The sequence below is a fragment of the Haemorhous mexicanus genome, chromosome 3, assembly GCF_027477595.1.
Source record: "Haemorhous mexicanus isolate bHaeMex1 chromosome 3, bHaeMex1.pri, whole genome shotgun sequence".
NCBI lineage: Eukaryota > Metazoa > Chordata > Aves > Passeriformes > Fringillidae > Haemorhous > Haemorhous mexicanus.
The window spans coordinates 91477918-91491850 of NC_082343.1; the positions used below are offsets into that span (position 1 = coordinate 91477918).

Genomic DNA, 13933 nt, shown 5'->3' on the forward strand with positions numbered 1-13933 from the left:
AATTTCAGCTAATAAATTTTTTTTATCAGGAACTCAATTTAAATGGCTCCCTACAAATAAATGCAGCATGGGGAATATACAGGAGGAGTTGGAGATGGGTGCATGGCTGCATGGCTATGATATCATTGGCATCACAGGGACACAACAGAATGACTCCTATGACTGAAGTGTTGCAATGGAAAGATAAAGGCAGTTTAGGAAGGGCAGGCAAGGCAGATGAGGAGGCAGTGTTTGCAATCTATGCCAATGTCCAGCTGGAATGCACAGAGCTTTGCCTGGTCATGGATGAGGAGTCAGCTAAGAGTTTATGAGTCAGGATGGAAGAAAGGACAGGGACAAGTGACATTTCACTGAGAGGCTGGTATAGGCTCTTCCACCAGGGAGTCCAAGTGGTTGAGGCCCTCTGTGGAGAGAAGGGAGCAGCCACACATTCACAAACCCTAGTCCTCATAAAAAGACTTCAACCATTCTAGGTTTGCGTAGCCAGAATCTGGGAGCTGAGGGTCTACAGAGACAACAGATGAAAGACCTTAATCAGAATTACTTACTACTTAGTATAAAACCAAAAACTACTAGTAAATTACAGCATAACACAAAACAGAGCACTATATCAAGAGACCAACATTAAAGAGAGAAAGAAATAGTATTGATTAGGAGTTGAATGTGACTCACTGAAATGACAATAACATGCACAGATTTTGTCACTTAATCCCTGGGGAGTAACAGTGAAGCATCCCTACTCATGGGAGAAATTCCACACAGTTCCAGGAAAATGCACAGGTTTCTGCTTTGTGAAAGATTCATGTTGCTTTTGTGGTCATAAAAGGAGGTATCAAAAGGTTGATCAAAAATCTGGTCTATTGTCCCAGATCTCACTTCAACATTAAGATATTCATTGGCAACTGGGAGATGCCAGACCAGCATTAACCCCATGGTGCCAAAATAACTCACTGTGAATATTAATTTTTTATTCCACTAGAAAATGGTTACTTATGTATATTGAATTTAGAAAAAGGGGGAAAAAGTTAGAAACAAGGGCTATATATTTTGACAACAGTAGTCTGTCATCTGGAAATGATGCATTGAAATGGTCAAGTAGAGAAGTACAGTCTGAGAAAGAAGTGAGGAACCTCTTTCTAAAATTTATATATAATTTATTTTTTCCTTATGGAAAAGTGAAGACCTTTTAAGTTTGTAGAAGACAATCATGAGGGAATCTTAGACCCATAAAAAAACCTTTTAACAGTTGACATTGCATTTCTCTATTTGTTACCACAGAATTGGATATAACTAGAGAATTTATTTGGAAGTTTTAGTAAAGGATTAGACAAGTTCACGACTAAAATATCTGTAAATCAATACTAAAGAATCCTTTGACTTTTAAGACACTGGAATGTTGGGAGGTTTCAAGAGGAACAGACAGTTAGAAGTTTCTAAACTAATAATCTCTCCCTAATAGTCTCCCTTTTTCTGCTCTCAGACAGTTGTAGGCTGGATGCACAATTTTTCTCTTTTAGGAAACATTACATCTATTACACAATTTCTTTCCCATCCCTATTTGTGACTCAGTCATGTATTATCCCTACTATACTTAACTGAATACTTTTTTTTTTTTTATGGGATTACTGGATGATTAGCATGATTACTAAAGGAGACTGATTTTGAAGCAGAAAATCCTATCAGTTGATGGATTCAACCTAAAATCAATTTGTGTTCGACTTAATACACTGAATCAAAGAAGCAGTACTTCTGATTAAGAGTAAACATGCACACAGAGAAATTGTAAATCAAATTCTTCCTTTTCAGAAGGTGTTGCTGTTATTAAAGTTTAGTGTACCATGAAATAAGACTGTACTTTCTTTCAAACCTTTCTGGCAACACTTGTTATGAAGTAGATGCTTATACATGAAAGTTTTTATTCCAGGAAGAGACCTTAGAAAAACTAATGCATGCTGTGACTCAAAAAATAAAGTGAATCATCAAGATTACAGTTGAAAAAAGTTTACAAAATCATTCGATTCTTCACATTGCTGCTGCGCAGTGATCCTTAACATAGAATTTGTAATGATATTTTTTGCATTGATTTCAAAGTTGCTTGATCAGAAAGTGCAGCATTTTTCACATGAAGCTGTTGCTCTTCTTGCCAAAAAGACTGCCTGATGCGTAGCTTAAAATTCCAATTCTCTATTTCTTGCTCCAAGTCACAATCCACATATGCAATTTGTAAATCATGTTATTCTTCTAACATCCTAACTTGTACTGGGATAGAATTCTTTCTAAACAAGTCCATCTAATCACCTGTAGAAATGTTATTCAGCAGACTGAGACAGAAGGTACTTTGAGTATTCATATAGCAAATAGTACAGAATTACTTGTAGCAGTAGTTAGTGGACTCAATAATATAGAGAAACAGAGGTCAATAAATTGGTATTATGTTGTCTCTTTTGCAAAGTCTTAATACTAAGACTTGTGTAGGCAGTCATCCATGACATTTGTGTTGGATCTTAATCCAGGAAGAAGGCTGAAGCCACCTAAAGTCAGAGATGTTGAAAAAGCAGAGGTTATATTGATGGGTCTCCAGGACCTGCCATTTTTATTGCCTCTCACAAAAGCAGTATCTGAAAACAGTGAGTGACAGGGAACATTATTAGGGGTCCTTCCCAAGAGGTTTTCCTTACATTTATAGCTCATCCATACGCTAGTTTTTTCTCTGATAGTTGTGAAATATTAAATATATTTAATACCCTAGTAATTCTTCTGTGGTTTTAAGACTCTAAGTGTAGTAAGAGAGTCTTCTAATAAAGACATTCACAAGCATATCTAGTCATTTTTTGCCACTGAAGGTTGGATTGTTTACTTCATTTTTTTCATGGAGCCCTATACAATATTTGTTAAACTTCAAGTGTTTTTTACATTACGTGTAAAAATTTATTCATAAATTACCTAGCTGAAAGAGGCAGCAATTCTAAAATTGGCGCAAGTTGGGAGTTCCATTTTTTAAATAAAAAGAATTCAGAAGTATTCTACAGTATTTTCAACACTAGGAAGCAGGAAAAAAAATCAATGAAGGCCATTCTTTGCTTTTTCACTCTGGAAAAAAGCCCATGATCTTCTCATTATCAGAAGAGAAAATTGGATAATACACAAGAAAATAAATGTTTAATGGGTATTTCCCCCAAACTAAGAATTGATTGGATCTATGTGCAGGGTCTGGTTGAGATAGAAATAATCTTCTTCATAGAAGTTACAGTGCTGTGTTTTAGATTTGTGACCAAAGCCATGTTGCTAACTCAGGAATGTCTTGGCTGTTGCTGAGCAGTGCTTGCACAGCATCATGGCCATCTTTGTTTCTCATTTGCCCTGACAGTGAGTAGGTTGGAGTGGAAAAACACATCGGAGTGTACAGATCTGGGACAGCTGACCCCAAAGGAACAAGGAGATATTCTATTCCATATGCAATAAGATAGACAGCCATAAAATCCTGGAAAGAGTTTTCCAAAATAGTTGTTGCTATAGACATATGGCCAGATGGCCATGGGAAGGAGGTGAAGAGTGCCTTTGCATTACTTGGTGTATTTTTTTTTTTCTGCAACCCACTAATTTGTCCTTATCATGACTCACCAGTTTTCTCACATTTTTCTTTCTAATTCTCTATGTAAATCAAATTTCAAGATATACATACCTTTTTCTACTTTCATGATTTTCACCAGAAAAGCAAGAGAACAGTGCAGAAAAGTCTTAAGTTTCCTCGCTTGAAATTCTCATACTTTTGGATTACCTTGCCATGCATGTTTGAAATTGTAATGCTAACCTTCATATACATGTTTCATGCAGAGAAAAGTCTTTGAGATTTATAGAAATAAAAATACTGCTGGAAAAGTGCTTAATAGCTCATTCCACTAGGAGACATGTAATGGCTTGGATATTGTGTATTCAAAGTGTGCACTATGATGTAATACTGGCTGTACCTTCTCTAGTACACTGGCATCCGTGCCTTCTATTTGTTGAAAATATTCCCAGAAGCACAGTAAGATTTAAAATTTTAAACCTAATCTTTATTATCTGTTAGAAATTGGACATAAAGGTATTAGGAGAAAATGAAGCTCTGTAATTTCTACTTCAGTGAGATTTCATTATATTATTCCTTTAGATATAAGCATTTATTGAGTTTTTGCACTGAAAGACTGGAATATGTAAAAGACTGGTAAAGAAGATGTAAAACAAGATACAATGATTTTTAAAAAAATCTTGAAATAGATATACCTTTTAACTACAGTTTTAAAATGAAAATAATTAAATGAAGAAGGAAGAAGAAAATTCACACAAAAAAAAAAAATGACACTGAAAACCATTCATTATATATCAACACATACTATGTATATATACTTGTGCCCAAGTGTAGGAGAAGGAAAAGATGGAATCCAAAAGTTTCCTACAAAAATAGGATGGAGGAAAGGACAAATGAGAAGGGCAACAAATTTTGAAAAGCTCATTAAAAAGTCTCTTATAAGACTTTGCTGTTAAGGCAGCCTGTGAGGAAGAAAGAGAAAGCAATGATGGTAAAGGGACCACATGGAAAATTTCTTGATATTGTAAAAAGATACCTTATTAGGTGTAATAGCTTCATAAAGAAAGTTTCTTTTTTTATAATTCCAATTTTCTACCTGTTTTCCAATTTTTCAGTATAGTGCTTCGTGCCAGTGGTAAAAGACATTTTCCTGCAATAGAACAAGAAAAAATTGTCAACTTCCTCTCATTTTTTTAAAAAATGTGCTGTCATTTATGAAGCTAAAAATACAGGGAAGAAAATTGATTAATAGCTCATTTGTAATGTCAATGCAATCCACCAACCCTAGCAGATGACTTAAAAATTTGACATTTTTTTAACAAAAACAACACTACTTATTTCAAAGTGTCTAATTAGACATTGAGTTACTGCTACCAAAAGCAGACACAAAAGAATGATGTCTTGAGGGGCGTTGTAATAACCCATTACAAATCCCCCAGGTCAGGAAATATCTCTATGACAGCCTTTAGCTTGAGTCTATTCATTTCTAAAAGTACTGTAATGGCAGTAACAGGATGGAAAGGAATGATTATGATACTAACCAGCTATTTCAAATACTTGTTAAAACCATCATAGCTGCATTTCTCAATTCACCAAAGTTACATTCTTTTATAAAGGATTTAATTTGCCAATTGTGACTAATTTTTAATTTTCTGCTTCTTATATTTGGCATCTCCATATTTTTATTTTTTCTGATACATTATTGGAATATGTTCCCATGGTTAAGTGCCTCTTGGTTATAGAATGAGTCCATTCACTTCACTTTTAATAAGAAATTAATAAGATTTACAATGATGTAATCTCTGGCTCCTCTCTGCCTTTTTCCATTTCTGACATTAGAAATGCAAATAATATTTGTTTTTAGACATCGCTTTCCAGAAAACTGTTACAATTTAAGTCAATAGGCCTAAAATCATACTTTTTGTGGAGAACTTAATGTGATAATCATACTATTGTCTTTTCCTGATATTAGTATGCTGCACCTACTAAACCTAATTTTTCTATGTTTGATTTATATGTTTAAAACTAGCTTATTCCAAAACTTCTCTTTCTGAAAAGTAATAATAATAATTTATAGGTTATTTGTCCACCACATGTCCAAATACATTCAAATTTCTAATGAAGGATCTAAAGGTTTTCAAATTATGATCTCCTATGTTGTCTGACCATCTCTGATTAAAAAAAAAAATAATAATTCCAGAAGTGTATTTTTACAGCCAAAACTGAAACAGTCTTTATTCTACTGCCTTTATTCTACATTTCCAAAGAAATATTATCCCTCTTTATTTTGGATATGATTTATTCTTTTTCTTTGAAATTTCCACTCGTCTACTTATTTATCTGTGTTTTTGTTCTTTCTTCATGCTTTTCTACCCTTCTCTAAAAACTTCCTTCTTTGACAACTCACTTTCCAAGTAATCTCCTGGTCCCACAATGTACTGAAAAATAATTAGTATTTGTTCAGTTTTCATAATCTATGTCTCTACTTGCATTAACAAGGAGTAAAAATATTGTCTAATATTCTCAACAAGTAAGAGAATTGCCTTACCAGACCTTCAGCAATGTCCACTGCTGTGCTTTGTGTGTTTTTATCAACTTTTTTTTTTCCTCTACTTACCTGTTACTAAAATCAATCCCTTTTTTCTCCCCCCAGTTTTCTACTTCCATATGGTGTTCTAATCAGATGAGAAATGAAGGATCATATTTGGATTTCATATTATCTTTATAATTTATGAAAGACAGACTAGAAAATATATGATAGATGACAGGGAATCTCTATGCAATTTGCCTTTGTCCAACAGATTGCTTATCAGCAAATCCTAAGTAGCAGTTCAACCAAAAAATTTTGCTTGCTACTGCCTGCCAATCTTAATTCCACGAATGGCATGAACAGAAAGCCAATGTATTTTTGTTTTTATTTTCATATTTGTCTTCCTAAATTCTACTTTAAAATCTTTTGCAGTCCTGAGGAAATACATACCTGACTTTATGTGGCACTTGAAACCATTCTCTTTTTAATAAAAAGTCATTGTACTTACTTTCTGTACGAAATTAATTCATCTCTAAAATAAGAATATTGAACAGAATAGCTCTTTATTTAATCCACTGTAGTATTACACAATGGGGGGTCAGCTCATCCTCTTATCTCCTCATTCTCGACACACAAAATCTGAAAGCATGCAAGACCTCTGAGATGTAACTGAGGAAGAATAGCAACATTGCCCACTGCTTGTGTTGATTTTATTGGGTGCTTTGTAGTTCACTGATCTATTTTTTTCAGAGATGTTAAGGTGAAAATCTGTTTAATTCAGAAGTTAGGTAATTTATATTAATTGTTACTATTGTTGTTTATATTCTTGTCATTTCTTTTTTTTCTTGGGGTTTTATTTCCCTTCTGATCTGCTAGCAGCAATGCTTTTACCCCAATTCTAACTGGCATAAATGATTTCAATTAGCAATTTCTTACTCTCATTTTTCATTATCCATAAGGGAATTGTAAATACCACAGGATTTGCATGTTAATTACAGGAAGATGTTATATAGGAAAGGGTAATAAATTACCCATTCCTAATAACAATCAAATTATGTTATACAATACAAAGCAGCAGATCTTGACATCATCACAAAGGAAGCAGTAAACATTGACAACTTCGCAGTCCTCATGGGAAAATGAAAATGGATAACAGATATTATTTCATAAAGTTTTTGTATTTTTCCCTACTCTTGCTGTTATTTTATTCTGCCGGTGTAAAGCATCACTAGGTGATGTTTTAATGCATCATACCACAAAATTATCAGGTAGCCTGACACATTTCAAGCCAGCAAACACAGTCAGAATAAAAACTTATTCTGTGTTTTCTTAGTGTAAATAAGAGAGATTCTGCAGCTGCCTGCTGTGGTACAGTAATCAAACTTCTGTTGTAATTGCTGTAAGTATTCTGGTGTATTACTGTAAGATATGTAGAGTATGTCTCTGTTTTTCCTTAATCCTCTTTCTTTAGTTCTAATCTATCTTTTAGTGGAACTGACAAAAACATTACAGTATTGGAAGATGTATCTAGCCATTGTGGCCCTTTGCATAGGCTAAAGGGCTTTTTTTTAAAAGAAAAACACTGTAGAGAGACAGTTCTCCTACATTTCATTTGAATGTATGGCTTAAGGTCTAGCTTGTCCAGAAGGAGAAGAAATGGTCATTGAAGTCAAGTAGCAAAAAGAGACATGGCACACTCACTAGCCCTCATTGGGAGAAAGAAATTCTAGATGGGGGATAATGAAGAAAGAGAAAGTTACAGAAAAGTCAGATTTACTCTTTTTGAAAGAAGTTTTTCAGAACTTCTGTTCTGCTGATTTGCACTATATTAAAAAATAGATGAAGAACCTTTAAAAACCAATAGTCCAAACAGGTCAAGTGACTTTAGCCACTCCTTTTATGACTGCCCTTCAAGACCCTTCACCATCTTTGTTGCCCTCCTTAGGACACTCTTTAATATCTTTCTTCTATTGTGTCACCCAAAACTGCACATGGAACCTGAGGTGAGGCTGCCCCAGTGCAAAGCAGAGCAGGACAATCCCCTCCCTTGCACAGCTGGTGATGCTGTGCCTGATGCCCCCCCAGGATAGTCTTGACCCTCCTGGCTGCCAGGGCACTCCTGGCTCCACTCTCTGTCAACCAAAACCCTTTCCACAGTGCTGCTTTCCTCAGTTTTCTTCAGTATCTCATTCCCCAGTCTGCACATTCACACAGGGTTGCTCTGAACCAGATGCAGAATCCACCACTTTCCCTGGCTGAATTTCATGTGGTTGGTTATTGCCCAGTACCCTAATTTTTCTGTCTCTCTGCAGGGACTCTCTGCCTTTGAGGGAGTCAGCAGTTCATCCCAGTTTAATATTATTGGTAAACTTAGTATTCCTTTAAGTCCTGTGTCTAGGTAATTTATAAAGATGTTGAAGAGCACAGGGCCGAGGATGGAGCCCTGTGGAACCCCACCAGTGACAGGTCACCAGTCTGATGCTGCCCCATTCACTATAACCTTTTGCATCCAACCCTTGAGCCAGTGGTTCTCCCACCACATGATGTGTTTATCCAGCTGTGTGCTGGACACTTTGTCCAGAAGGATTCTGTGAGAAACAGTATCAAAAGCTTTGCAGATATCTAAAGATATTACATCAATTGGCTTACTTGATCAACAGTGGGTTACCTTGTCCAAAAAGGAAATCATGTTTGATAAGCAGGACTTTCCCCTCATGAAGCCATGACCAATACTGTGATGTTTTTCAGGTGGTTTGCCATAACTCCCAGAATAATCTTCAAGATTTTATCAGTCACAGAAGAAACTAAAGTGTTCAAATGACTGTAAAATCTGTTTGTTTGGCTACAGCTTCAACTGTGGTATTTAGAAAGGATTCAGAGCCATTTCAGAGCTGTAGCTTGTGGTTAGGCCAAGTTACAGAAAGGTAGAAAAGAGCAGAAGTGTAATGTAGAACTGTCAGGTCTAACTTGAATTATTGAAAAAATACTGGAGAAAATGTGAAGTTGAACTATTTATAAGCATCTGAAGCCAACAAAAATATGACAGTCCCTAGATAACATGACCCACCATGGCCCTCCATGGGCTGCAGGGGCACAGCTGCCTCACCATGGGCTGCACCAGGGGCTGCAAGGGAATCTCAGCTCTGGAGTACTTCCTACCCCTCCTTCTGCACTGACCTTGGAGTCTGCAGAGCTGCTCCTCTCGTTCTTACCCCATTTTTCCCTGGCCAAAATTACCTCTGTGCAATCAGTTTTTTCCTCCTTAAATATGATCACAGAAGGATTTCTGCCATTTGCTGATGGCTTTGGCCTTGGCTAGCAGGGGGTCCGTCCTAGAGGCAGCTGGCATTGGCTCTGGCAAGCTTCTGGCAACTTCTCAGAGAAGCCAACTCTGTAAGCCCCCACCCTGATACCAAAACCTGGCCAAGCAAACCCAATTCAGTGCCAAGGTGATGATTTTTCCTCTTTATTACCCTTTATTTTGTTCAACACAGTTATTTTTAATTGCATATTTCTTACAATTTTTACATTTTGTATAATTTTTTCAATAAGTACACTTTTTATATTTGAAATTCCAGTGGACCCAAGCACAAGCAGAATTTCACTATGATAGGTGTTGAATCACAAAAACAATTGCAACCACTCTACCCCAAAATCAAATGAATGAAATAGTTTTATACATAATTATTATCACATTCAGTACTAATAAGGATAAATTTGCAACCCATTATGTAAGAATCCTAATGACAATGAAAGTATTGTCCAGGTTTTACATGAATTTATTAAATTCTGGCATTTTCTTTCTTTCTTTCTTTCTTTCTTTTTTTCTTTCTTTCTTTCTTTCTTTCTTTCTTTCTTTCTTTCTTTCTTTCTTTCTTTCTTTCTTTCTTTCTTTCTTTTCTTTCTTTTCTTTCTTTCTGTCTCTCCTTCTTTTTCTCCTTCTTTCTCTCCTTCTTTCTTTCTGTTTAAGCTTTTCTTAGATGTAATTTTAACAGGAACCATAAAACTTTTTCCCCAGGAGTACTATTTGTTCAATAAGAGTGAATGAATGCACATCAAATCCTGCTGGCTCTGACAATAACCCTTAATGTGAGGTTTCAGTTAATAGTTTCAGATGTACCTGCCATCCAGAATATGAGGAGCTGTGTAGTGAAATTGCCATAAATCACTCTGTGGCTGGACTATGTCAGAATGCATCACAATTCAGTGATCTCCCTGGAGAATTTAAGTGTCACAGCCTGACTAGTAAAAATCACTTTTGTCGTGAGGCATTTGGGTTTGTCAAAAAGAAATGTCTCAAGAATGTAAATGTGGCATTTAAAAAATTTAAATATTCTGTTGCTAAATTTTCCTTATCTAAATTTGTGAAGTATCTTTTGGATATCTGTGACAAAAAAGGAAATCAAAATGTGCTCAATTCTTTTTGTAGGAAATGTTAAGTAATGTGAAGTTCTCCAACTGAATCTGTTATGATGAGAAACCTTGTACAAAATCAGATGTATAATATTGAAATTGATCCCTGAAATCACTACCCTTTGTTCTTCAACTTAGTGTAGTGACTTTTTTAAGTAGATCAGATTGCTCAAAGCCTAATAATCCATGCTGTAATACTTCAATAATTAATTCAAAACACAGAAATAAAAAGACACATATGTTAAGACCGTTTATTTAAAATCTATAAAGTTATGAGTAATAATTTTTTATTTAATCAAGGACAAAACCTGTTGGCTTTTCTATATTCATTATCTCTATTTTGATGAAAGTCACACTTGCAACAACTATAGATATGTCTGTGCATAGCTGTTACCATCATTGATCAACATTTCATTTTATTTCTTTATAATAATTTTTTATATTAGTTTTATGTAGTACTTCATTATGCAGATGTTAAGAGCTATTTACAAAGGCAAAAACGAGAGACTTAAATTTTTAATGGCAATCAACAAGGAGGAAAACTTCAGCTGTGCAAGAATGTTGCACAGCTGGTGTTTAGGATGGAATTGAAACATAGCTTAAAGTCACCTTTCTGCATCTACTGATTTAGAAACAAAAATGACTGCATGTGTAGGGCAGCTTTAATATGCATTGCCTTGTATTTATGCCTCAAAGGGTTGTTCAACAAGCCAGAATTTGTAAGTGTAGCATGTTCCAGCAATTTACCCTGATGGTCAGAAGCTGCTGTCTTGCCTCATGTAACAAGATGTTCAAAAGTTAAAAAATCTTCCAGATCAGGAGGTCTTCAGTCATGCCTTAAGAACACAGTTTCCATTTCCTCTAGTTTAAAGACTAGGTCCATGCAGTACTGAACTTATGAAATTTTTAAATTATTCATTATAGTCAACAGCACATTATAAACACTATTAAAACAAGGTTATGTTCAGTTCTGAAAGCTATCATGGCATACAGTGGGAATGCAAATTTATTTCAACATATTTGACCAGAGGGTCTTCCTCTTTGTCTTATAATTTGACTAACACAATGTCAGATATGAGGAACCTCAATGGTTCCTCAACTGGAATCTGTCATGGCAATACCTATGCTGCTGAAGCATGTCATTGCTTTATAAATATATTTTTAAATTAAAGGTGAAGTTCAGATCTTCAGCCAGACTTAGTATCCAAGTTTGTAAGACACTGGAATTCGTTATATTTAACTCACTGAACCAAATCTCTGGTTTAAGTCTTTAGTGGCTTTTCATTCTGCACTTGTTAAATTATAATAAATCGGTCTAGTCTGTTTTGATCTTTGTTGCACTAAAAATATTTAGAAAATTTTAAGTGCTCAGCTAATAGGAGATCAGAAAACTGCACTTCTTATGCTTTAGCTCACTAAGTTTTTGTGACCAAAACAAAATGTCTAAAATTTGAAACTTTGTGTTTATATTCAGCATTTAGATACTAGCTCCACACATATGCATTGATTTTTCAACTGCTTTATATCACTTAGTTAAGTATATGAATGTGGTTTGAAAAAAAATCAGTCAAAGAATATTTTCTTGCAACTATTTATTGTGTATGTTCAAAAATAAAAGTTGTGCCATCAATGAAAATTATTATTTCCTTGATGCCCATTGTATTTGGAAGGGTTTTTTTTATAATTGTGAGTACAGCTTTATCATTGATTTTATCATTATGACTTTGTTCCATTTAAAATTGTTTTGTGTATGAAACTGAAACTTTCAAGGAAATTTGAATATTTTACCCTAGCCTAAATAAGGTTTTAAAACATAAGAAAAGTGCACACTTAACTGATCTATCACGTGTCTGTTTTCTCAGATTAACTGCAATAAATTTCCTAAGTCTTCTGTTACTCTGTTTTTCAACAGGTTTTACTGGTGACTTATGTGAGTCTAATGTTGCCACCTGCCTATCACAACCATGTGGGGCCTCCAGCATCTGTAAAGACATTGTGGGTGGCTATCTCTGTTTCTGTGCCCCTGGCTTTATAGGCAAGTTCATAGAAGTGCTGTTTAAGATGTTTCAGTCAGTCCTAAACCAGAGAATAGAAGTTTGTTCAACAGTAGCAATAGATTATTTAGCAGTGTGCCTCTGATTCAGGCAGAACAACTTTTTTTTCCTGGCACACAAAAGTTCTTGGCTGAGTAAAAGTATTCAGCTGTAAAAAATACTGACTACATTTCCACTACATTTCCACTACTATTTCCACTACAATTATTCATTATACTATTTTAAACATGGTGTCTTTCCTAGACTGATGTGATTTGAACTCACAGCCATATGCAATCTGGCCTTAATTTATCTCCTTTGTGCTCTCTGTGATAATAAGGCTGCAGTAACAAGGGTCTCAACTGCCAAACATACATCCAAGATCCTGGGCAGGTTTAACTACTCATGTTTGCATCTACCATGCAGGCCATTGTCATTACACTGACTAGATTAAAATTAATTTGGCCATGTCATTATACTGACGTGGTATTTTCAGAAGCCAATGTAAAAGAAAAAAAAATTTTCTAGATACATATGCAGGTATTTTTGATCAACTATATGGTGAAATAATCAAGGGCAGTAAGAGTTCCCTGATTGGAAGATCAGCTGTGCTACCCAGATTAATCCTGTCTAACTCCAGGGACGTTGAGAGGACTCCAAAAGCAGGAATAAGATGACACTAAAATCTCCCTCAATAGTTAAGGAGTACACAGACAACCAGAGGAATTGTGATCTTCAGAAGACTGCATACCTCTTAACTTGCTGTTCTGATCTTTAAAACAAACTCATAAATTAATAAATAATGAAAATTATATATAAAGATAAGATAAAAGACAATAAAGAAAGACTGTATTATTTTAATTTTTTTTCTTGGAAACCACATTTACATTGTGACGTTTCACAAAAACTCAAAGCTTTCTTGCCCTTAAATTATGAAAATATGCAAGTCTTTGAGTACATCTGTAAGGATTTTATAAAATGTTTGTTGAACATTATATTCTGCTTTTTTCCTTTAATCAACAAGAAATGAATTCCCCACAGACAATTTATGGCTTATTGTTAAAAGCTCCATGTACCTAAGCTCAGTTGTTTCATTTTGTTTTTGCTGCCTGTGCTGATGATTAACCAGTGGGTGTTCTAATGAAATGAATCCTCCACTTGTTTCCAGGTCATAACTGTGAGATTGAAGTGGATGAGTGTCTTAGTGACCCTTGTCACAATGGAGCTACTTGTGTTGATCACCTGAATGCCTTCAGTTGCATCTGTCAGGATGGATTTGAAGGTGAAAAAAAGTCCACCGAATGATAACTTTGTAAACCTACTCAGAGTTTTACTCCATTTTTTTTAACATATCAGATGAGATGCGTGTATTCACATATGGGTGTCATC

The 13933-nt window shown here is 35.1% G+C and overlaps 1 protein-coding gene across 1 annotated transcript in view; it reads left to right on the forward strand.

Annotated features, from left to right (window-relative positions):
- EYS (eyes shut homolog) overlaps nt 1-13933 on the forward strand; it is a 702981-nt gene that overhangs the window by 193134 nt on the left and 495914 nt on the right. Inside the window, exons 15-16 of the mRNA XM_059842660.1 lie at nt 12424-12546; nt 13713-13826. Coding sequence (XP_059698643.1) covers nt 12424-12546; nt 13713-13826 — 237 coding nt within the window. The remainder of the gene's footprint in view (nt 1-12423; nt 12547-13712; nt 13827-13933) is intronic.